At 43.8% G+C, this 26014-nt stretch overlaps 3 protein-coding genes across 6 annotated transcripts in view; 2 read left to right on the top strand and 1 right to left on the bottom strand.

Moving 5' to 3' along the window:
• LOC108104729 (protein bric-a-brac 1) overlaps positions 1-11164 on the top strand; it is a 56872-nt gene extending 45708 nt beyond the window's left edge. Inside the window, exons 2-4 of one of the 4 annotated variants that reach the window (XM_017210966.1) lie at positions 7561-7618; positions 7695-8119; positions 8400-11164. In XM_017210966.1, coding sequence (XP_017066455.1) covers positions 7561-7618; positions 7695-8119; positions 8400-9332 — 1416 coding nt within the window. In that variant the 3' untranslated portion in view covers positions 9333-11164. Of the gene's footprint in view, positions 1-7560; positions 7619-7691; positions 8120-8381 lie in introns of all 4 variants that reach the window. The other 3 variants (XM_017210964.1, XM_017210965.1, XM_017210963.1) reach the window with 3 other exon arrangements.
• Positions 11165-11249: 85 nt separating this feature from the next.
• On the bottom strand, positions 11250-12521 carry LOC108104620 (oxysterol-binding protein-related protein 11; the record flags this gene model as incomplete). Its single annotated transcript, XM_017210793.1, has 3 exons — positions 11250-11503; positions 11584-11980; positions 12182-12521. Coding segments are annotated over 3 exons (927 nt in total), but the record flags the coding sequence as incomplete, so codon positions are not given.
• Positions 12522-12935: 414 nt separating this feature from the next.
• The window catches only part of LOC108104683 (kalirin), a 41160-nt gene continuing 28081 nt past the window's right edge, over positions 12936-26014 (top strand). Inside the window, exons 1-6 of the mRNA XM_017210884.1 lie at positions 12936-13068; positions 13698-14147; positions 20426-20969; positions 21603-23708; positions 23768-25657; positions 25713-25916. Coding sequence (XP_017066373.1) covers positions 13969-14147; positions 20426-20969; positions 21603-23708; positions 23768-25657; positions 25713-25916 — 4923 coding nt within the window. The 5' untranslated portion in view covers positions 12936-13068; positions 13698-13968. The remainder of the gene's footprint in view (positions 13069-13697; positions 14148-20425; positions 20970-21602; positions 23709-23767; positions 25658-25712; positions 25917-26014) is intronic.

Here is a 26014-nt window from a genome sequence, read left to right as displayed (position 1 = left end):
GGGTCTGGGTATGGGTCTGGGGGTCCTTAATCAGAAGACTAGCGGGAAAGCAGCCCCGAATTAGGGCCTTTCTCTCGCCCACCTCTCGAGATTTATGTGCATTTGCATATTTTAATTTATTTATATAAATAAAGTTGGCTAAAGACGCAGCTCGAGATAAAAATATAAACGCCAAGAGGTTTATGAACTTGGCCAGGGTTTCTCTTGGGCTTCCATCTGACAGCATAATTAAATATTTATTTTATGCACATTCATTAGCATCTTTTTGTATTCATGTTTTGTGATATTTCAGTTAGTTTATTCACTGACAACTTCTATTTTTAATGGAATATTCAACTCACACAGTTATAAAATATAAAAATAAACAACCTGAGCCTCATGGACCTCATTCACCTTCCAGCAGCACTTTCAATTACTCCTCTGAATTCTTTCCCGTTTTCATTTATTCACCCAACAAAGCCCAACACAGGGAGGGCATATCCCGTTCGAAGTTATAAATCACGCATCTTTAATGGTCGGTGGCCATAAAAAATATGCCAAAGCCGGGCGAAAATATTTGGCCAATATAAAATGGTGCTGCCTATTTTCGGGCGCACAAATTGCAACAGATGCAGGACGGTGTGGCCGCTTTTTTGCACTTTTCCCGCTACTGTTGATGTTGATTGCGATGTTGTTGGCAGGACATTACGGCCAGGGAGGCATCGGAGCACGTGCCACGAGCGGAATAAAATAAAGTATAAAAGAAAAGGAAGAGGCAGGGAGAGTCAGTGGCGCGGTTTATAATCTAATAAGCAATCAATGATGTGAAAAAATGACTGGCAAACCATTTTAAACGCTGCGGTGCACCGCAACTCGACCACAGCAGCCACCGCACAACAGCAACAAAAATAAGGGGCAGTGGTGCAGGAATCGAATGAATTTCGGAGTGGGTCGCGGTGTTTGGGGTGGATTTTGCATTTTGGCTGATGGTTGGTCTTTTTTTCATGTTCGGCTGCACACACAATTGTTGCATGCAACACTCTCACACAGACACACAGCCTGCCAAAAAAAGGGAAACAGGGTGGTCAGCAGGGGGCGGGAGTGGGTGTGAACACATAGTATAAACTGTAAATGCCGCACAATGACAGAGTGTCAATTTATTAGGTGCCACAATTTATGACGGCCGAAACGAATCGGAAACCGATACCCGAAACTGGCTGCGTTTTGTTTACATTTTAATTTGCCAATAATTGAATATATTTTTCTTTATGGATATTTGTATTAATTGGCGTTTAGTCGCTCTTGGCTAGGACTTGATTTGACAGTTTGTTGGGGGCTTAAAATGAGGATGGCGCTCTACCAAATCTAGTTCAAATATTTATTGAATTTGTAGATGTGTCTAAAAGTATGCAACAATGCAGGTTCACATCTTTAGGACTGTTTACTAGGGATTGCAAGGCCTTTATGGATCAAGCTAATTAATCGGAATTCGACACAAAGCAGCCCTCATTTCCATTTCAAATCAATCCCAACAAATACTGGATAAAGTTGAATTTCCAGCAAACTATAAAATGCGAACTATATATCTGCGTGTGCCTAAACTTTCAGCGATATTTTAAACTTTTTGTTCGTTTTCTGTTTTCTGTTTTCTGTTTTTTGTTTGCTGCTTTTGTTGCACCAGTTATCGAGGCCTCAACGTACTATATGCAATAATTTTTCTAATCGCTTTTTCCGCCTGTTTTGCTGTTTTGAGCTGCAGAAAGTTGTTTCCTTTCTGTTTTTCTGGTCTAGTGGAAAGTTGCGTGGGTTTGCTGGCTTGTTGGTCTTGTTGTTTGTTTTACGTAAAAGTTAACGCATTATTTTGCCGATTGATCGCTGGCTGCCATTCCAAACCGCTCCCGCACCCGCTCCCTTTTTGGCTGCGTTTCCGGAACTTTTTCTCTCTCTCTTTCTCTAAGCCCGATGTATAAATTACTGCAGTTTTTAACAAAAACAATGATAAAAAATTGTGCGCACCACAAAATTAAAGTTTATGCAGTTGTCGGGGGGCAGTGAAGATTGGCTAAACCTGATTGCCGCAATTAGTCTGGAAAGTGCAACGCATTTAAAACAAAGCCGAGGCAGGAAAAGCCTTTAATTATAGGGAAAAACAAGGTGAAAGCCTAATTACTTTCTAAAAATAACTATAAGTAAGGTCATTTTATTATTTTATATTTAAGAAAATAAATAGCAATTTTTATATATTTTTATTAACAGAGAGGATTCATCTAGTTTAAGGAGAATTCCTTATTTGGTATTGAAAACTTCCATTAACTTGGTTATTACCAACCATCCTGTCCCGAACAGTTTACCAAATGCTTACAAATATTTCCAACTAAGCAAATGCTAATTTAAAACCCCCTCGCCCTACTGACCCCTTCCACTGTTTCCACACCCCTGATTCCCATTCAAGCTTAACTCAGCGGTAAAAATTTATTGAACACTTCCATGCTGGCATTCGTTGATTTTTCCTTTATTTCCACTCACCCAGAGCAAAATGCTAAATGCAACAAACATATGAGCAAATACTATCCTAGCCCCGCCTCCTGTCCCCTCGGAATAGCCCCTTCCCTGCGCTATAACCCCTTCCATACTCCCCTCCCTTCCCAATGAGCAGCTGTATTCCTCATAATGTAGCGAACGATTTGTATTTTGTATAAATTTTACAGGCAACGTTCGCCGGTTGCTGCTCTCGTGTTGTTGTTATCGCCGGGTTATATCCGTCGATATATATATAAAGATATATATATATGGAGGAGGGAAAATGGGCGGGGGAACGGGGTAACGGGGTAACAGTTATGTATGAAATATAATAAAATTGTACAGGAAATGACGAACAAGTCGAGAGCGGAGAAAGCTCGACGAGGGAACTGGAGAGCGGCTCGAGGAACATTTTAACCATCGAATGGTTTGATTATTAAATCCATGAAGTTTTTCCACATGGAGATGCACTGGGAAAACTGGGAGTTAATTAAGATATGTCAGTCTTTATCTTTTATATACTTATTCTTAACATAAGTTTAGAATATCGAAAAGGTTTTTCAATAAGGAAGCAACAGAAAGAGTCGTGCAGTATTTTAGATACCTCAAGACAGTCATAAAGCCATTAAACATCAACAAGTTTTTCTTGATTTTTCTCCGTGTGTGTATATATATCAAAATTCACTTGATTGCAGTTTTCAAGTGAAATCCTAGCACACTCCACAACGACTCGTTGGCTGCGCCTAAGGGCTGAGCATTGCAGGATATCGCCGGGCGGCAAGTGGGGGGACTCCAAGAGGATATAGGAAATATATTCCTATAAATGGGAGCACCCCCTACCCATCGGCCGCGATGTAATTGATGTTTCAAGTAGCAAAGTGCGCGCCAAAAACTACGAGGCCCAAGTTGATTTTGATTCAGTTGCTGCAGAATTTTAATGAAGTTGAGTATTGGCTGCAAGTTTTGCGACTAAATCAAATTAAACCACATGTGCTCCTTCCTGCTTTCGAGGAAAAGCCTAGGAAATGAGCCCGACTTCGGTCTTAGACCGAAAAACTAATGCAAGTTTCGGCCTCCCCCACTTGCTTTTAGCCTGTTTGAGTTGGCTTTCAATAATGCTTTTCACGCTAATTAATTTTCGGTTTTACACAAATACGAACCCAATCACACCCGCACACAATCGCAGCCACACACTTTGGGCCGGCACTTGACAATTTCCTGCGCGGCGCAGAGGGGGAATTTCTTGAAAAAATAAGCAGGGGTGACTCACGGAAAATCTATCCGGTCTAGGGGATGAGGCAGTCGCTTCCTCCCCAATAAACTCGATTCGTTTTGCAAAGGGTACTCTTACTAGAAACAAGGATATATCTTTTGGGCATACAAGCTAGTAAAAACTGTAATGGAAAACATGAAACTGACTGCCAAAGACTACTTCCAATTGCTACTTTACTATTATTAACATCTGATCTATTAATACAGGGTAACCTTCTGTTGTTACCCCTAAGCTCGTGTCTAAATATATTTTTCTGGCACTCTCCGCGTATTAGGCCTTAGAGCATTTGTTGCCCTTGCCTTCCGCCGGCGTTTCCTGCTGCGAATTTGGCTAAATTGCATTGCCACAACAACTGCGTCTGAGGCTTGTTGCTTGAGCGAATCAGAAATTGTGGCAGCCACCCCGCAACCAAAACCTCAGAAGAGCCGCACAAGTGCCGCTTGACTCGGACTGTTTTCTGGGGCCAGGACGGGATGTCCCTGGATGGGAGTTACTTCTCATTCACGCCCAATTGATGCGGTCTTAACGCCTGACTAGAGGCCAGAAATCTGGCTGAGGGTTAGCTAGAGAACCTGCCTCAAAAAGGCTGAGGTTGACTCGGAAAAAAGGTTTCGGTTTCGCACGGAACGCCTTCTTCCCGGCTTGGTGACATGGGGCGTTTCCAGACAGAAAATGGCGGAAGATGCGAACGCCCCAACGTTTTCTGGGTAATGCAATTTGGGGCAACCCGTAAGTCAGCCCTTAAAGGGGGGTTCCAGGTTTGGAAAGATGTCTTAAAATCAGTTTTACTTTTCAGATAAAAATAGCATAAATATCTGAAAGTTTTTAATAGTTCTTAAATTGTTAATATTTCATGGCAGTTTTCCCAGAAATAATCACCATTTTCTCTCATTAATCATTTGTATTAATAAATTGAAACGCACAGAAACGAAATTAAGGTTAAGCCGTTTTAAAACAACAAGGCATCTAGTCTAAGCAGTTTGTTTAACAAGAACTCAAATTTGCTGGCATTTTAAGACCAGATTTAATAAGACCCAATTGCAGTTTGCGTGGCGCTTAGGTACTTAAACTAAAATTGATGCAATCACCACAAAAGTTTATGCATTTTCAATCGAAATTGATTCAAGTTCCAACTTAGACTCGGGCCTTTCCGCACTAATCTTTCAGAAACTCTTAGATCAACATTAATTCATCAACTCTAACGATGTCTTCCAGCTTGAGAACGCCTAAGTTTTAGTCCGGCAAATAAATCCAAGCTTTAAGAAACTGTTTTTAGTATTGATTAAATTCGCTGCAGACAGGCAGGCCATCAAATGCAGTTGAGTGCCGTGGATTTTGGGGCCGATTGGAGCAATCCGCCAAGGCAAAGCAATCGCTAAGCCGCATAATTATATATAGAATACATAAATGCAGATGCCCAGGCGTGGGTGGGGTTGCTGCGGTCTTCCCGATATTTCATACAGACATATAGACATATAGACTGGGCCCGCATCGGGCGAAACGCAACTCAACTCCACGCAACTCAACTAATGGTCCATTCGTGGCACTTGGTTATTGACGTTGGACTCGAATTGTATTAACAATGCATGCAGCAAGTGCACCGGCAAAGGCAGGGGGCGTGCCAGGCGGATAGGGCGACAGGGGGGGCGTGGTCAAGCAGGGGGCTGGTGGGTCAAGCAGCAAGCGGTAACGGTTCGCTTTGATGCCAAAATCGAAGCGTGGTCAACTTCATTTCGCTTAATTTCGTGTTGAGGCTCACAAATGAGGTACAGTGAATATACGATTAATGGAAGAATCAGTATTGGTAAAGATGCTAAGAAGAACAAGGAAAATGGAATGTTCTTAAGTAAACATTTTGAAGTAATTTGATCTTTAACTGGAATTTATTCAATAGTTCAATAGTTTGAGGTTCGCCTGTACTAGAGGGAGTGAAGTAGGAGCAGTGCGCGATGCGTGTCCGCTAATCCGCTGGATGTGGGAACGGGGGAAGCAAGGGGATCTGGGGGATGTTGGGTAACTCCCTGTGCCACCGCCCCGCAACCCCCTTTCGATGCATGCCACTCAGCTATGACATTTTGGCAGCGTGGAGTGCACCAAGACTGTCAAATGAGTTGTAATGAAATCTCACTCAGGACTCTGGATATATACCTCCGTCCATATGCATGTGTGTGTCTGTGTGTGTATGGGTGTGTGTGTGAGGTCCAGTCAGCTTTGGTCAGCTGCACATATAATAAATAAATTATTTGGCATTTGGCGTGGCGTATTATTGAAGGCAACTGCAGCTGGATAACCACACACACACACACACTCACTCACATAGTGCCATTCGGGCTCACACGAGCGCAGAGCAGCGCCATCTGTCGTCCGCGTTTTGAGACAGATTTGGGCATTAGCGTGATTAGTCTCAATAGTCGCTAGTATTTAGCAAGCGCAGCCTCGTAATCATCTAGAAAAGCAACTTTAAGTAAACTTAGTAAACTTAAATCTAAAGTTTTAGTTAATGGTATATCCAACACACATATGTGATATGGTATTCTGATGTTCTGAAAACGGATATTTGCTGTTACAGAACAAATAGCGACGTTAGGAGTCTGTCGGATTAGTCACCCCATACAAATAAAGCAATTTCAGTCGGCTAAAAAGAAAAACTTGTGAATAATATATAGTTTGCGGCGTAATGAGCCGAAAAGTAAATCCATCCATTGCATGTTCGGGGCCCATAAAACTAGGCAACGATTTCTGAGAACATCGCCACATTGTCTGGCCCACGGCGGAGTGCAGGGGCAATGGAAAGGACGGAATGGAGTGCTCCTCTCCCAGTCAGTCACATGGCAAAAAGTTACAAGTAATACTTAACGCTAAATGGGCACAAGTGCCCACCTGAGCCAGTACCACTTCAGTCTCTTGTTGTTTTTCCCGCATTCCCCCCTTGCATGGGAATTTTTGTAATGAAGTTATCGACAAGGTGGATCCGAACCTGAATCCAGCCACTAACATATGTAGAACAATATGCAAATGTTACTTTGTTATGCAATTAGTGAATTCGATGCAAGCCACTCGACAGTCGGCAAACAGACAACCGCAGCAACGACAGCCAAGTCGCCACTCGAAGGTTCACTCCGCCAGTTAAATGTATCGTTGACGTTGCCATCGAATTAGAACATCACTGTGCAGGAGCCACTGTAGTTTGGACAACAAGAATCCCCTTCAATAGGATTGCAGTAACATACCAAAACTTGGATATAAACAAATATTAATATTTCCTTTTCTGTCTGAAAGTAGGCAACAAAATATTACCGTCTAGTTCATGTTCTTCATCGGAAATCATAGTTTTAGGCACAGACGCGAGTACTTTTAAGTACCTAAAGAGTATTTCTCCCTAAAACAATAAAAGTTTCAATCTGAAACAACTTCAAAAAAGATATAGAGTATCGAAATTCTTTGTTTTTCTGATCCAATAAGTGAAATCGGATGACTCGCAAATACAATACCCACTAAATCCACAATCTGTTGCAAAAACACCATGGAAGCAATAAACCCATATTACACATGGGCAATATCGAAGAACAAAAAATGAAATTAAACGAAAATAGGTCGATTTTGCATGTCAATCAAATGGCAAAAGGTGGGCGGGACTCGACGAGACAAGAGGAGACGGCGCATCGAGCGCTAACCAAAGCGATTCACACAATTAATTGAAGCACCACTTACCTTAGCTAAGTTCTTTCTTCTTTCTTTTCCTCACTTTGCTCATGCTTGAATTTCATATCTTTTTTCCGCATCCGCAGGCCAAAATGATGGAGAACTCGCACGCCTGGATGGGCGCCACCGGTTCCACGCTGGCAGGTTTGTAAAGCCACCAAGTCGACCTGCTCGAAACCATCTGATCGTGGTTCTTGGCCCCCTCTTGATCTTTCAGCAGACAGCTACCAGTACCAGCTGCAGTCAATGTGGCAGAAGTGCTGGAACACCAACCAGAATCTGATGCACCACATGCGCTTCCGTGAGCGAGGTCCTCTCAAGTCCTGGCGTCCCGAGACCATGGCGGAGGCCATTTTCAGTGTGCTGAAGGAGGGTCTATCCCTGTCACAGGCCGCCCGCAAATATGACATCCCGTATCCCACGTTCGTCCTCTACGCAAACAGGGTGCACAATATGCTGGGACCCTCCATTGACGGCGGGCCGGACTTGAGGCCCAAGGGCCGTGGCAGACCGCAGAGGATCCTCCTGGGCATCTGGCCCGACGAGCACATCAAGGGCGTCATCAAGACTGTGGTCTTTCGCGACACTAAGGACATCAAGGACGATAGCTTAGCTGCTCACATGCCGCCCTACGGTCGACATTCGGTAGGTAATTACTGCAGTATAGTTCGCAAAGCTGCCCGTTGAAAATTTCACAATTAAATTTAGGTCTCTCAGCCATTTTCTTAATATTTTTTTTGAAGAATCACCTAGCTGGCGGAGTAAAAGCCATATAAAAACTTACATTTCTTTCCATTCGAGATCTTGATAAGTTTTCTTGATTTTCTTTCGCGGAAAATGCAGCTTCGCTTAGTATACTGTATAGGGAAGACTGCTCCATGAATTGAACTAACTTCTCTCGGGTTAGCCCGCGTTTCCCTTGCAGGACCTCCCTCTGAGTTACCCCGGCGCAAGTGGCGCCCTGGCAGGAACACCCAGCTCCATGGCCTGCCCGAATGGCAGCGGCCCTCAGTCCGGGGTGGGCGTGCCCGGTGACCAGCACATGTCGCAGGAAACTGCCGCTGCGGTGGCCGCCGTGGCCCACAACATCCGGCAGCAGATGCAAATGGCAGCGGCCGTGCAGCATCAGCACGGGGAGGCGGGGCCGCCGCCCGTTCCGCCTGGTTTGTTTAATCTGCCGCCTCATCCGGGAGTGGGAGGCGGAGTGGGGGTGCCAGGAGCGGGCGGAGGTAGGGCCAGCATATCGCCAGCCTTGAGTAGCGGCTCCGGGCCAAGGCATGCACCCTCGCCCTGCGGTCCCGCTGGCCTGTTGCCGAATCTGCCGCCCAGCATGGCCGTCGCACTGCACCACCAGCAGCAGCAGCAGGCTGCGCACCACCAGCAACAGCAGGCTGCTCATCATCACCTGCAACAGCTCCACCTGCAACAGCAACAGGCCCACTTGCACCACCATCAGCAGCAGCAGCAGCATCATCAGGGGGGCCATCAGGTCCCCCACAAGGCCGGTTTCGGTGCCAGCTCCAGTTCCTCAGCCTCCTCCGCGATGGGCCAGCATCCGCCCAAGGCCAAAGGCAGTCCGCTACGCAGCGAAACTCCTCGTCTGCACTCCCCGCTCGGCGATCTTGGCCTGGACATGGCCGGCTACAAGCGGGAGTTCTCGCCCAGCCGACTTTTCGCCGAGGATCTGGCTGAACTGGTTGGCGCCAGTGTCTCATCGTCCTCTTCCTCAGCTGCAGCGGCAGTTGCTCCGCCCGACAGATCGGCCGGGGGACCTCCAACGGCCGCGGGCGCTGATGTACCCAGTTCCTCGAGCAGTGGTGGCATCAAAGTAGAACCCATCACCACCACTAGCGAGTAAGAAGGGTTTGAAATGAAGAAAATGAAAAGGGAAAGTTATGAAATGATAAAGAGTGAACTAAATCCAGGAGCACCAACAGCTCTACTGGACTCATGTGCACCTATACCTTGGTTAACTGACTAAATCGGAACTAAGTAATCTTTTCAAATAAAACTATAAGGAAGGTTTACAGATATTTGAAGCTAAAACTGAAAGGATACTTCGAAATTGTAATCAGCATTCCCTGATTTTGAATACTTTCAATAGAACATAATCATCCTATTAAATATAACATCGATCCTTTGATTCCATGATAAATATAACCGAAAGTATGTACATAAACTAGATGTAAAAGGTTTCTATTGATCTTCAGTTCGTAAACTTGATATCCAAACGAATTTAAACATAAGCTTTAAATATTTTGTTTCCTTAATGCTAAAAATGTAAATCAATAACCATGTTAGCCAAGGTATAAGGGCACATCCGGCAGTCTTACTCTAGTTTCCTCCACGCGATCTTCGCCACCTAGTTTCTATGCCTAGCGTACTTATTGAATCAAAATTGAAGTATTATTATGTTATAGTCCATCAGTCTAACTAAATAAATAGCGATCGATCTCTTTAGTTGTAAGCAACGGCGGAGGAACATTCCACAGAAACCAACCGAGCAGATATTTCAATTTAAACCGAATCCAACCCAGCAGCATAATATTAATTAATGTGAAGAATCAAAAGAGTTTAAGCGGATTTAACTTGGTGATTGTGTGCCCGACCTTTGTTTAGTCTTTAATTTACAAGAAGCGAGAATGAAAAATGTACAAAATTACAAAAAGAAAAAAGGAAAAAGGAAAACACAAATGGAATCAACTAAATTTAATGTTTAGGCTTAACGATAACGAAAAAGAAATTCACAAAAAATGCCTTTCGGAATTAAATTCAGCGATGAACACACCGCAAACAAAATTTGTAAAAAGAATGAAACAAATAACGAAACAAGCGAACTTTTTTAAACGTATTTTTACAAGCAAAATTTTTAGACAAAATTTAGAAGCGAAATTTTTTATAGCGACTCCTGCTGCGACCCGGTCGAGCTCGTGGCCCCTAATTTGAGATTATTGGACTCCCAAGTAGAAGACCCCGAGAACTAACCCCCTTAGCCCCCACACTAGATCCCCGTCTAAAGTGCCTTTTCTAGCCTTAATTTGGACTCTGCTCCGCTTCTGTCCCGGCGAAGAGCTAGGCCAGGGATTCGCAGCACGGTTCGTTGGTTTATTTGACAAGTCTGGCGACATTATAAGGATTGGATATCGAGACGACGATATCGAGACATGAGTACGAGTATAACTTTTGGTTTAACCCATTTAGGCATACACTTTCGGCAACGTTTCGTTTGGCAAGCACACAATTTGATGATTAATCGGACGAGAGTTAATTACGATAATGGATAAACACAACTATTTTTGCATACGCAAGAACATCTACCATAGCCATAGCCCGTATATAAACACACACACGATATATAAGCATCTATGTAATCCCCGGTCCCCAATAGACTTTGATGTTCCAAACGTATCGAAACTTAACGAATTACTTTCGGAATAGGATGTAATATAAACAATGGCAAGAGTTAGCGGTTAGAAATCTCCTGGATATTGTGTATCTTTGTACGATCTGGAACAAGCGTCCAAGTCCAAGTCCAAAACTCAACATTTTCTATAAACTTTAGTGCAAACTTTATGTTCAAATTAACTTTAAATGTCGAAATGAATGTTCTAATTAATCCAAAAAACAAAAATCTAAAAGCGAAAAACGAAAAACGGAAATGGAAAACCGAAACGAACAAAAGTATTTTATAAAAACATTGAAAAGTAACCCAACCCCGAAAGTCTTCTTATTGCTTACCAACCTTCACCGCTCTCTTCGGCACTCTTTTCTTGAATTGCTTTTTGACTTAGTGTTTATTGGGCTATATCATACTGGATACTGGAATCTATCTTTGGATATCAGAGCACGAGGGGCACGGACTCCGCCGGCGGCTGATTGATCTCCTGGTGGCGTTGTAGCAACCCCAAACACTGATGCAGGCACTGGGTGCTTGCCGTCGAGATCGCCTTGAGCAAAAGAAGATCGGGATCCGTCGGCGAGAAGGAAGCACAGTCGATGCTCTCGATGGCCCTGGCCAGAGAAGCGTTACTGGAATGGGATCGGGCGATTAATATGAGTAGAGGGAAATGGGGAATTGAATGAACAATAAACTTTATATTGTTAAATACCATTGTTCCGTGAGAAACAAAGCTTGGCGAGCTGAAACCATGGCATCGGAGGCGGCAAGCAGCTCCCGCGGTGGCAGTGGCGACGAGTTGCTGATGTCCATGGCCTTCGTGTGGCTCTCGACCACCGCTCGCAGTCCGTCCACCCACTCCTGCCTGGCCCTGGCATCGTTGGCCCTTAGTTTTACAGTATCGCCGGAAGCGCAGGCAATGGCAAAGGTCCTGGAGTCCTCGTCACTTGGATAAACCACAGCTCCAGCCAACTGAACCTGCCCCCTAGGAGCACTGGCGAGGACATGGGGCGAGGGAGCAATGTCGTCGCCCACCGTCGAGGAGTCGCACAGGTAGTAACTCAGCGATCCTGTCTTTGCGTCTACTGTGAACCAGCGGTACTGCCATCCTAGAAAATCAACGGATTAGGATGGGCAATTATATTGTATTTTAATGAAATTCCATTGAAATAAAAGCGATATGAACTGTTTATACAATTACATGGGTTTGATGACGAGACTGTTTGCCTATGAATCATACTTAAGCAGAAACTGATTAGGAAACTAATGAATGTTTGTCCAATAAGAAATCCAACTTCAAATCTGCTCACCCTTCATCACATTGGTGTATTTGCTGAGCTGCCCGCTGAGCTTCAGCTTGGCTGACTCCCGAATGATCCTGTTCAGGTTGCTCTCCATCTTGAAACAGTTGCCCTTACAATCCCTAGGACCAGGGTGCTCCTCCCGCGTAAAGTGGGTGCTCCACGAGACGAAATTGTAGAAGCTGGCGGAACTTCCGGCAGAGGGGGCTGCTGCCAGTGGGGGCGTGGCCTGCCGCGGGCGGATCTTCTTCTTGCGCTGACGGAACGAGTTCTTGATTTTTCGTAAAATGTTTGCAGGAATTTTATTTAATTTATTTTGCACAAAAAATTCAACACAAGCAAAACAATGTAATCAGTGTGACCGTCGCTGATGTGTGAGAATTTAGCATTGAGCTTCCGAGAGTGGTCAGACAATCGATAGCTCATATATATCATATATCATCAAGCTTTTGAGAGCATGTAAATAAAGCCATATCAAATAAGCAAATCTATACAAAATTACTGAAATTTAGCTGGCTTGGTGTACATACAATTATACCTTCTTACTATTTATGCATACTTATGATTTTTAACACGCAGAAAAGTCTATGAAATACACCAACAATCTAGCTACTTCTGTCTATTTGATCTGGCCATTTTCGGCTATAGTTGGTAGCACTGACTCTTAACCGCCATAGAAAATCCGTTGAGTGTGACCAGATAACTTCCCAAATAAAGATATTTTAGGACATTAAAAGCCTGAGGGATTGACGGCTGCCCCTCTTCTGGTAACACTACCGCATTTCGCAAAATCCAATTTGTTTAAACAAACGGAGAGCGCCCTTCCGAAAATCACCGCTTCTTGAAAAATGAAAGATATAGTTTAGTGCGCGACGTTTGGCGAATTGCGTGCAACGGTAATTTGGTGGCTTTCCCAAGGGAAACTCAAGTGCAAAACAAAAGCAGAGCGAGTGAAAAAAATCAATTTGGTGGCACAAGCAGTGGCAAGAAGAAGAGCCAAGATGATGTGATGATACAGATGTACATATACATATAAACACGGCTATATATACATCTGGAGTTTGTGTTAAAATTAAGGCAATTAAAAGATTGTGGATTTGTGGCCGTTTTGCAGAATCAAATGTTCGAGTGCGTGTTGTTTTTGGGAAAAAGGAAAGGAAAATGTCTGTGTTTGAGCGAGTTTTATTTGATGTTTTTATGTTTGCGTGTGATTTATGACATTTAACGGGAGTACATATGTGTATATACCATATATGTACGTGTGCACCCCTGTGCGCGTGTGTGCGTGTGTTTGTCTGTTTGTATCTCCCTCTCACTCCCACTCGCAGAAAAGTGCGAGGGTGACTGAAGAAAAAAACTCCACTTTTCTATCTAAAAATAAGAAAAACCTCATGAATTATATGCAAATAGTGAGCGAAATGTAGAAAATCCTCTGAAATACCAATTGCTAATCCGCTTCTCCGTCTTTCCATTCATTTTCCACCCACACAAACAAACAAACACACAACATACGAAAAAACCGCAGCAAACACAACAACAAAGAGTGACCATGAAAATGCCAGCGAGAAATTCGCGAAAATCAATGAATAAAGGCAGCGGATCCTAATAATAACTAATAGTACTGTTAGCCAAGTGAAATTCGAGGCTGGAATTCGTTATGCTGCAGTGCCCATCATCGGATTAAACGTCGGGCGGAGATCCGGAGATCCCCTAGATCTCCTCCATCCAACCAGTGATTAACCTTTCGGCGACAAGCCGCCCCTCCACTCAGTCCCAATTAACCCCCTCTCGCCAGAATGGATGGCCAGAGGGCCCGGGATCTCCTAACCCTTCTCCAGGAACGGGTGGTCTTTCTCACGGGCGGACGGGATCGTCGCGGCGGACCGCTCCTTTGCTTCCCGGCCACGCCCCGCAGAGATCGACTAAAGCCGGAGGATCTGCGGCGACTCCTCAGCTACCTGATAGGCATTCCCAGGTAAGTCTCGACATCTATAACTGGTTAATTTCTGATAGGATCAGTCTCCTGACTGCGAGGTTGTTCGCTTTTCTAAAGAGTTACATCAATTATGCTTATCCCATTTGGATAAGATAATAAAGATAGCAAGATAAGTTCGATTATTAAAATGGATATATAAATAAGTTATAGCCATTTCCCCTTATAGAAATAACACTAGTGAATGACAGTTCTTACTGATTAGATCATTTTGTGACTTATAAATAGTATTTTATCCTCTTTGACAGAAAAGTTGTAAACAAGCTGATTACAATTTAAAAATAAATTTCTCTACGGCGTGAACACACTGGACTAATAAATACTAATAATCGTTAAGTTATTGTTAAATAATCATTAACCATGATACGAGTGAAATACTCAAACTCTCTGATTACGTTATTTAGATTAGTATAGAACAGCAATATCTATTGGGTAATACTTAGATTAATAGAATTGTGGGTCAGACCCTTACATCGCACGGTATTTGAACTATTTAAGAAATGTAAATATTTAATTTTATTGCTTTTCTTGTTGGATTTGTCATGCTTTCTATACATAATCTGCAGCATATGCATTTAGGTTTTTCGTAGGCATTTTCATCACCATTAGGTTTTACGACATCTAAATAAATCCCAAAATATTCTTGGAACTTGAAATGATTCACCCAAATCATCTGGCACCCAATGAAAATTTACATTTTTCAGTTGACAGAACAGATATGTTTTTATTAGATCACATTTTTCCTTATAAAAACGTCCAGCTTAGTTTGGTGCAATTAAAGTTTGAGCTTAAAGTGAATTGCATGATCTCAGGCTTTAGTTTCAATTTATTCGAATTGAGAACGTCAAGTTGCTAGGTATTTATACTGCAATGTTGCCTTTGGCGGCACTAGTTCAAAATTTCTCCAGCCTCTTGAATTTTGTATTTATTATACAGTCATCACTCGTTTTAGTGGAAATATCTTTTCTTATAGCAATATGATTCATACTTTACCCATAGCTCCAAGCCAAGTATTTTAAACCAGAATTGGCCTTGTATAATTCTGCTTAACCGCAGTCCTAACAGCGGGGTTTCATATTACGGGGACTCACTGTACCAGTACAATGGCTACCCATTGTGTCAGCTGACGTCGCGACATCGCTGGCTGCGCTTCGTTTGCAATTTCGGTAGAGTCGCGACGTCGTCGCCTCACCCGCACCTATATATCGTATATGTTTTCTGAATAGGGGGAGGAAGCAGGGGGTGGTCGAAAGAAGAGGGGAGAGGGAGGGAGAAGCAGCTGCTGCAGCTGCAGTGCCACATTCCACTTGATTTTCCTGTTATAGTCGTCCGCCTGCAGTCGCATTTTTATGAATCATCATCGTCAGACGATTGCAAGAACAGCACGCACATTGTTCTTGCCTCGCCCTCTCTTTTACTCCGCGTACACCCATCTGTTTCACCGCTGGCTGCTGTTGACATTGAATCGCAAGAGTGCGGGTTGAAATGGGTGGCAAAAGAGGGCCAGGCCGGGTTAAAAAAGTCATAAAAGTAAATATTTTTAAATAAAAACTGGCAGCAACAAAAGTTGCATAAATCCGTGCGATAAAGAAAGCACCAAGAAGCAAGAAGAAACGCCAGAAGAAACACAGATACGAACGCATACATATGGGCAAAAACCGGGGACCGGCTTCCAAAGACTTTAAGACCTCAGCTCAAAGAATGCGAATATTTTTTGCTGCTGCCTCGCTCGAACACTAAAAAACCACAACAAAAACCAAAATGAGCCATAAAACGAGAAAGAAAGGAAAGAAAGGGTAATTTGGGCGAACAGTGGTGCTTCGATAACAATGAACATGTCCGAATGACTTTGGTTAATTAAATTGAACAAAAGATTTAGAGGATTTTCTTTACTAGATAAATGAGTTCGTTGGATTAAGAAGATTGAAAAGTTTTTGAGAATTAGTTTCGGTTTTAAGTGCTGGAAATTAAGCTTCAACTGCTTCAGAAGTTTCCGTTCTGCTAGGAAAATAATTATATATAATTATTCAACAAAAATTAAAGAGTAGTTATTAAATATCGAACCAAGTTGTATCGCTAAAAAGGCAAATAATGCTTAAGCCCGAAGAACCTTGACCATTTAACTTGGGTAACTTTTCCTACATTTTATATCTGAACTCGGAAATACCCTTCGCGAGTTCCCTCATCGTTTGAGCCAAAAGAACTATAAAGTTGATGGACTTCTTGCTACGGCTAGAGAGCTGCTATCGAGATGGCTGCCAACGGCAACAAACTCGGAATGATAATAAGACCCTCGAGTTGATGATGATGGCGACCCAAGATTGCGACACACGACAAGAGTATCTGATGAAAAATAGTATCTGCTGGAGAAGTGGAAAAGCAGAAGACATCACACATTCCCCAATCATTGAGAAAGGCAGAAACACACGTTCCTCGCCCATTTAGTCATGCTCATTGGCGCAATCATGGCGCGATATTAAGTTATTTCAGCTAACAACTTTTCGCCAGCCGTGAATCACTGGAATCGACACGAATTCCCACGCCGTATCCCATTTCGTTGTTATCAGTCGACTAACAAGCGGAGCATTGTATTATCAGTGACCCGCTTTTCACTGGATCCCCCGCTCAGAAATGAGGAAAAACACAAATAATGGATCCATGCCAGACACTTCAGGTTCGCCCGATAAGCAAATCGACGACGCCGTCGTCGTTGGAGTCCATATTCCAAATATACAAAGTGGTACTGGCTTTCCCTTATCGCATCACCGCCATCCACGGAATTTGGGCTCCGTTCTGGCAGTTTGCCCACTGTGCGCTTTATCTTTGATTTTCTTTCTTCGAGGTTCTGCTGCCCCTATGCTGGCTTGGCTTTGATATTATACCCTACCATTGGGTTTTTGGTAACTTTTAACTTTGATTAATTAGACATCTATTAGATCAGTTTAAATCAGTATTAAGCGGTTAACTAAATGTGAAATTTAATTATGTTTGCTAATCATCTTGCTAACTAAAACTTAAATCCTGATTCTGATGTACTGTGCTGTGGTAAATCACTTTTTAGGGTATCCCAGCATTCGTTTCCAATTGTTTAGTCTCCGTTTTTGTTTTGCTTTGCCTTCGTTTATGTTTCGCTTTTGTTTTTGTTTATTTGCTTTGGCGTGAAACACTTTTTGTTTATTTCTGCGCCTGTTTGTGCCTTTGTCTCTCTGTTCCCGAGACTCGGCCAAATTGGCAACCGAAGTCAAGGCGTCTTCTTGCTGCTGTCGTCAATGCAAATTCCGTGAATCGAGGGAGTTCTCAGCATTTTAGACACGTCCATTCCGTGGACTTCCTTTGGGGGTATATCCACACCCCTGCACCCTCGAAAAAGGCCTCGGATTTATGGGTTAAATAAACGATTTTTGATTGGACTTTGTGTTTGGTTTTCTTTTCTTTTTTGTCGACGACTTTAGAATGCGGGCGACACTTTTTCTGTCTCCCTGTCTCAGATACATTTTTGATATCGAATCGCCCGTTTCGAGGGTTTTATTAGTCATCAAAAAAGTTGCCCATGCCCCTCCAGAAAAATATACAAAATTTCCAGATACGTCGCACGATAAGAAGTTCCGGAAGGGTTTGAGAACTTTTATGGAGGGGTTAGCCATTTGGAACACCAAAGTTCTGGTTTCCCAAAGACTTTCGTGTTGGAAGGGAAACTTTCCCGGCTATAAAATGCATTCGAAAAGACGCCTCTTCATTTTCGCATTGTTCTTCGGGGGCTAAACCCCTAGAAATGCCCATCAATCCAGCAACCGCACGACATATGTATAAACACGAGAAGATAACGTGGTTAAGACCGGGAACCGAGAGTCGAGAACCGGCCAAGAAGTAGCGGCAGAACAGAGGGAACAATAGGAATAACAGGCGGAATCGAAGGGGGCGGAGTTGCGCAGACATCAATGAAAGAAATATTTATAGTTAATGGAGCGATTAAAATTCAAGAGGAATGCAAATCAGAGCGTTGGGCGGTCATTGGGGGGAGGTGTGTAGGAAATTATTAGCTGAAATTGGTGTCAGAGCAATAGAAACCGACCTCAGACCATAGAAGAAGCCGTGCTGTCATAATTTATGCAAGCGGCGTAAACAGAGCAACGAACCAAGTCCGATCCACGACACTCTCACTCACGTACATCAGTGAAGACGCTGCACTGTGAAAAAAACTTGGACCTGCCCAACATTACTTTACTTTGGTGTCGTCCCAAATTTAGTTACTGATATTTTGAGCATGGATCCAGATTACAACTTTTTAGCGAAATTTCCGATATTTTTACTAGTATTATGCTTATAACTCTGTCAAAATAAGACTGACAGCTATAAGGAGGATTGTTTTGTGCAGCTTACGATCCCAGCAAACTTCCTATGTGGGTATGGCAATGATTTTCGGAAATTACATTTTTTGTGAAATTTCACTTTTTTTGTAAGGGGTACCATCATCTTTTTTTCGAAAAATTGAAAAAATATTTTTTTTCTCAGATTTCAATGGGACTTCAATATTTTGAAAATAGTATGAAAAACAAGCTCAACGAGATGTAACATCCCGTTTTCCGACCATTACTGGCGTTGTAATAAAGAAAATACTGATATTTTGAGCCTCAAATCGGGAAAGAACCGATTTTCGCATTTTTTAAACATCATAAAAATTTAGCAAAAATCTAAAAAAAAATCACTTTTTGAGTGTGGTACACAGTTTGACGGGGAATTTTAATACGAACTCAACGAGGTATAACATTCCGTAATTTGAGCAATTTTGGCTCAGTAATGAGGGAAATACTGATATTTTGGACTGAAAATCAAAATTGTGACGTTTGAGTAAAATTCGCGATATTTTTCCCTAGTGTTATTCTTATAACTTTGTGAAAATAAGACGCAGAACCAAAAGGAAGACTGTTTTGTGCAGCTAACGACCTAAACAAACTTTCTTTGTGATTGTAGAGATGATTTTCGGAAATTAAATTTTTTGTAAAATTTCACTTTTTTGTAAGGGTACCATCATCATTTTCTCGAAAAATTCAAAAAATATTTTTGTTTTCAGATTTGAACGCCACTTGAATATTTTGAAAATAGATTGAAAAACAAGCTCAACGACGTATTACATTCCAAATTCCGACAATTTTTTGCTTTGTTATAGACAAAATACTGATATTTCGAGCCTCAAATCGGCTTTCGCGTTTTTTGAACATCATAAAAATTTACGAAAATTCTCAAAAAAATCACTTTTTGAGTGTGGTACACAGTTCGACGAGGAATTTAAATACGAACTCAATGAGGTATAACTTTCCATGTTACGATCATTTTTGGCTCTGTAATGAGAAAAATACTGATATTTTGGGCGGAAAATAAAATTGTGACTTTTTAGTAAAATTTGAGATATTTTTTTTCTATAACTTTGCTTATAATTTTGTCAAGAGAAGACGCAGAACCAAAAGAAAGACTGTTTTGTGCAGCTAACGACCTAAACAAACTTTTTATGTGATTGTATAGATGATTTTCGGAAATTTAATTTTTTGTGAAATTTCACTTTTTTGTAAGGGGTACCATCATCATTTTTTCGAAAAATTGAAAAAATATTTTTTCCTTCAGATTTGAATGGGATTTCAATATTTTGAAAATAGTATGAAAAACAAGCTTAACGAGATATAACATTCCATTTTCCGACCATTATTGGCTTTGTTATAGACAAAATACTGAAAATTCCAGCCTCAAATCGGGCCAGACCGGTTTTCGCATTTTTTGAACATCATACAAATTTACGAAAAATCTCTAAAAATGTACTTTTTGAGCCTGGACCCAAGGTATGACATTCTATATTCTGACCGTTTTTGACTTTCTAATGATGAAAATACTGAATGCTTGTCAGAATTTAAAGTCTGTATCTAGTAATAGTAGATCAAGTTAGGGACGGCATTAATAATTACAAATCCAGATATAAAACGTTAGTATTAGATTCTTGAAATAAGATACCTCAGAACTCATTTAGATTCGTTCCTGAATGAGAAATCATATATTCAGCAAAACTTACTTTAAATTTAAAATGCCTATAAAAAGATTTTAAACGAAAGCTTAAACAAAGTGTAGGACTTGCTGTTTATTAAACAATATATTAATAATAAACATTTTATTTTATGCACTCCAAATAAGTTACAGTGTACTTCACCGTTTTAATGCTCTCTTTCGATCGCTCTCTCTAACCGAACACACCTTTCACCTGGCTTCTTTCGCAGCGACGCCGCCAAGAACCTCGGATTCACAGTCATCATCGACATGCGCGGCAATGGCAACTGCTCCACCAACGTGAAGACTATATTGAAGGTGCTGCAGGAGCACTTCAGTGCGAATATCCACAACGTGGTGATCATCAAGCCGGACAACTTCTGGCAGAAGCAGCGCGCCTCGATCTCCTCGCACAAGTACAAGTTCGAGACGACGACGGTGTCGATTGAATCCCTTAACAAAATCGCTGAAAGCCATCAGCTAACTGGGGACTTTGAGGGCCAGCAGTTGTACGACCATCAGCAGTGGACGGACGCCCGATTGGCCATCGAGGACTTCTTCTGGCAGGCCGGTGACATGGCCGATCGGATCGACGATCTGCAGGAGGACCTCAACAGAAACGACTTCGCCGAAGACGTGCCTCTGGCCAGGCATGCCATTGACCACCACAACGAGATGCGCAAGAAGATCACAAAGCTGCCCATCGAGGAACTTGACATGCAGGGCAAGAAGCTCCTGGCCAAGATTAACGCGATGGCCCCGTCAGGCGGTCAGGTGAGTAGACAGGAAATCGCATAATATTTTATCGTTATAAATGTTACCTCAAAGGAAAATTCTCATGAAATCTTACACATCTTGTTAGTTATACCAGGAAAATGGTATTAAATCGTTAATACAAATATTGCTTAAGTAGGAGATAAATTTCTGATTCATTAGCCTTTGCCTGTTGATATCCCAGTCCTACTTCTTTGGTGTTTCTTCCGTAAATATTACTTATATATAAACAAATATATATAAACTGAACGTAAAGTCAATAGCCTCTATATACCTCTTACTTTAGCCAACTGAAATCCAAATATATCCAACTAAGGTTTATGGAAATAATTTGTTTTGTCTGAGACTTAAATTTATTTCTGCCTATTTAAAAACGCCCACTTTATTTAGACTCGTAAAAATCAATCCAAATTCGTTATTCACACGTAAATTGCATAACAATGGGTTAAGTGATACATTTTGTATCAAAAATGCTTACATAACTTTTTCCTTTCAAAAAATAAGATGGGTGTTGCCAAAAATATGTTACAGTATTAAATAATATGAAACTGGTGGCATTTTGATGCGTTTATTGCGAATTTCTTTAATTTTGTTCAGCTTCTGAAACAGATTTTTAACCGCTTTCATTTTTAGCCGCCCTCCAACTCCGGGGGTTCGGATATGGACTCGGGCACTTCCTCCGCCGGACAGCAATCTCAGCCCTCGCAGCAATCTCGTTCAGTGAGCGGCAATCCGGACATGACGGCCGCAGTGAACAAAGCCCTGCGGCAGATCGACCTCATCCACACGGGGCAAGAGAAGCTGCTGATGCTGTGGCAGCACAAGAAGGTGAAACTAGACCAGTGCTTCCAGTGGCGCCTGTTCGAGCAGGACTGCGAGAAGATGTTCGACTGGATCCTGCACAACCGCGATGTGTTTCAGATGAGCTATGTGGAGATTGGACACAACTACTCAGTGGCCAAGTCCCTCCAGGATGAGCACCAAAAGTTCGCCGTGGCCTCCATGAATGTCTCCGTGAATATAGATCGGATTTTGGCCGTGGCATCCCGGTTGATCGAGAGTCAGCATTATGCTGCCCAGCATATTAAAACGTTGGCTCAGCGTTTGGACAGAACCTGGAAGGACTTCGCGGCGGGCCTGGATGAGAGAACTGCTGTTCTGCAACTGAGTGTTCTGTTCCACCACAAGGCCGAACAGTACTGCAACAGTGTGGCCAGCTGGGCAGCCGCTTGCCAAGCCTCCCAACCTCTGCCCTCGGACATTCAGAGCTTGGAAACGGCCATCCGCACACACCAATCCTTGTACGAAGCCATGTGCCAGGCTTACACGGAAGTCCACTCCACCAGCAAGAAGCTGCTGTATCAGTTGGATCATTTGGTGCAGGTGTGCAATCAACCTCCGCCTCCTGGTGTTCCGGATCATAGAAAGAACAGCAACGGCGGCAGTTTCAACAAGTATGAGCGACAGAACCCAGCAGCGGACTACAGCGAGGGCGCCAGTCATGTGCTGGCTGTGATACACCAGATCCTGGGACACCATCGCACTCTGGAAGCAAAGTGGCATCAGGAAAGGCTACGATTACATCAGACCCTAGCTCTAAGACTCTTCCAAGAAGATGTGAAGCAGGTCCTGGATTGGCTTAAGAACCATGGCGAAGTTTTCCTTAGGAAAAACACTGGTATTGGCAGGAACTTCCACAAAGCCAGAGTCTATCAGACCTCGCACGATAACTTTGAGAACGTGGCCCAGAACACCTACAGTAATGCCCAGAAACTCCTGGCCGCTGCCGATGAATTGGCTAGAAGTGGCGAAGCCGATCCCAATGAGATATATTCTGTGGCCAGGGAACTGGAACTCCAGGTGGGCAGCTTTGCGGAGAGAGTGGAGCAAAGGAGACGCCGCTTGGAGATGGCTGTAATATTCTACACTCACGAGAAGGATGTGACCGCCTGGATAGATAAACTTCGAACGGACGTGAGCACGGATGAAACGCGTCTCTCGCAGGAGAACCTCGAGGGCATAGAACGCATATTGCAGCAATACCAGAGGGATCAGCAGGAGAGCTCCGTAAATGTTTGCCTTACTACCATAGCCCAGGGTGAAGCTCTGCTGCAGGAGATGCGATCCCTGGAGTATGCCGACAATACGGGTTCCATTGCCGCTCTGGAGGCCACTCTCGAGAAGTTAAGCAAACAGAAACTGGAGCTGGAGGAGCTCTGGTCAGCTCGAAAGTTCCGCGCCGATCTCATCCTGCGTTTGCGCTACTTTGAGCGGGATGCCATGGAGCTGTCCTCACAACTGGGAATCTGGTCTGAGGAGCTCCAGCATGCCGACCTTTCCAGGGACTACCAAAAGGCCGAACAGCTCATTCGAATGCACAACGAATCGGTGACGGACATACAGAACGCCACTTACGAGGTCCTGCAGCAGGGACAGGACATGCTGCAGCTCTTCGAGAACGCTGGCTTCATTTCCATGGCGGATGCCACGCACACGGCTCAGGCTAGGATTGAATATTTGCTAGACTTTTTGCGGGAACGGGAGATCGATCTGGAGGAAATGTCCGAGGCTAAGCGGGCCAAACTCGAGCAAGCGGTGCAGCTGTGTCAATTCCAGAACGATGCCAACCAGGTGATCTCGTGGATTCGCAATGGAGAGGCCATGCTTGTCGCGAGCTTCGTTACGCCCAACAGTTTGCAGGAGGCCGAGCAGCTGCGCAAGGGTCACGAGCAGTTCCAGGTTAGAAATTATACAAATACTATTATGTTCTACGATTACTGATACCTTTTCTCCTGCAGATTGCCATCGAGAAGACACACACTTCGGCGGTGCAGGTGAAGTACCGAGCGGATGCCCTGATTAATGCCAACCACTACGACCCACAGTCCATCAGGGAAATCAGCGACGATGTGACGAAGAAATGGCAGCAACTGGTGACCTACGCGGAGGAGCGGCACAAGCTGGTGACCGCCTCAATAAACTTCTACAAAACGGCCGAGCAGGTGTGCTCGGTTTTGGACAGCCTAGAGCGGGAGTACAAGCGGGAGGATGACTGGTGTGGCGGAAACGGGGGCAGCGATAAAGCCCTGATTGTCCAGCTGATCTCGAAGCATCAGGAGCAAAAGGAAGCCTTCCTGAAGGCCTGCACATTGGCGCGTCGCACCGCAGAGACTTTCCTAAAGTATGCCAACAGGTCGCAGCAGTGTTATCAGTATAAAGGCAACTGTGAAGCCCACGTGAAGAGCAAACTAGACAAGCTTCTGACTCAGGAAAATCAAGTCCTGGACTACTGGACGCTGCGTAAGAAATCGCTGGATCAGTGTCAGCAGTTTGTTCTCTTTGAGAGAAGCGCCAAACAGGCGATTGAATGGATTCACAACACCGGAGAAGCATACCTTTCGTCAAGATCGAACTTGGTGGGCATAAGCAAAGAGGAAACGGAGGGACTGCTAAAAGAGCACAATGAATTCCGCAGCACTGCAAAGGAGACGCGTGAGAGGGTTAAGCTTCTGATTCAACTAGCTGATAGTTTGGTGGAGAAGGGCCACGCACATGCCAGCGACATCAAGCAATGGGTGGCCTCGGTGGATCAGCGGTACAAGGACTTCAGCAACCGCATGGACAGCTACTGCGAGCAGCTGGAGAAATCACTGGGCATGTCCCAGGAGCAGTTACTTTTGGGATCCGATGGAAATAGTTCGATATGCTCCTCCTCCGGGGTGAGCAGTATCGATCGTCATTCGGACCCCACGCTGGAAGCTAAGCTAAACAGCAGCAATAAGGAGAACAAGGAGATAAACGAGGAGAAGCGCAAGTCGGCGAGGAGGAAAGAGTTCATCATGGCAGAACTTATGCAGACAGAGCGAGCGTATGTTAATGATCTGGCCACCTGCATCAAGTGTTTTCTGGAGGAATTCAGAGGTGGAAGAAATGTACCCCCTGCACTCATTGGCCAGGAAGATGTGATATTCGGCAACATCAGGGAGATACACCACTTCCATCAGAAGATTTTCCTGCGGGAACTGGAGAAATACGAAACAATGCCCGAGGACGTGGGCCATTGCTTCGTAACATGGGCCTCCAAGTTCGACATGTATGTGCATTACTGCAAGAACAAGCCCACATCGAATAATCTGCTAGTCCAGCACGGGGGCAGCTTCTTTGAGGAGCTGCAACGGCGCCTGGAGGTGGATCATCCACTGCCCGCGTATCTCATCAAGCCCGTGCAGAGGATCACCAAATACCAGCTGTTACTTAAGGATCTCCTTTCGTGCTGCGAGGAGAGCCACGGCGAAATCAAGGAGGGTCTCGAGGTGATGCTTAATGTTCCCAAGAAAGCCAATGATGCCATGCATCTATCGCTGCTGGAAAACTGTGATGTCTCGGTAGACAAACTGGGTGAAGTTGTGCTGCAGGACGCCTTCCAGGCCTGGGACACCAAGCAGATCATTCGAAAGGGCAGAGAGCGGCGAGTTTTCTTGTTTGAATTGTATCTGCTGTTTGCCAAGGAGGTCAAGGAGTCCAGCGTAGTCAAGTACCAGTTCAAGAGCAAGCTCATGACCACCGACATGGGCATCACGGAGCACATCGAAGGCGATGAGACCAAGTTCGCCGTGTGGACGGGACGTTCCCCCATGCTCTCGGATTGCAGGATTGTTTTGAAGGCGACGAGCTTGGAAACAAAACAGGTGAGTCGTTTGCTGATTTCTTTAGACTCCATTTACTATCGTTTTATACTTTTAGATTTGGGTGAAGAAACTGCGTGAAGTGATGCAGGAGACGTGCTTCTCGGGCACCTCATTGACCCTGCCCAAGTCCCCAGCCAAACACTCGGGCTCCTCGCAACGATCTTCGCGGGATCTGGATGAACAGCTAACGGAGAACGACCATGATCGCTGTTCTCTGGCTAGTTTTGGATCGGGTAATACCACAGATAGTGATAATAAGGTAAGTCTTTACTGGTTTTTCTGATTACTTCACTGTTTGACTTTATCAATTATGATTCTAACTATATTAAGTGGCAAAATCATAAGACCGTTGTAACA

Source organism: Drosophila eugracilis, unplaced genomic scaffold (genome assembly GCF_018153835.1).
Source record: "Drosophila eugracilis isolate 14026-0451.02 unplaced genomic scaffold, ASM1815383v1 contig_2088, whole genome shotgun sequence".
In the NCBI taxonomy this organism is placed as follows: Eukaryota; Metazoa; Arthropoda; class Insecta; order Diptera; family Drosophilidae; genus Drosophila; species Drosophila eugracilis.
Note: the sequence above shows the minus strand (reverse complement) of the source record. Positions and strands in the feature narration are given on the sequence as shown.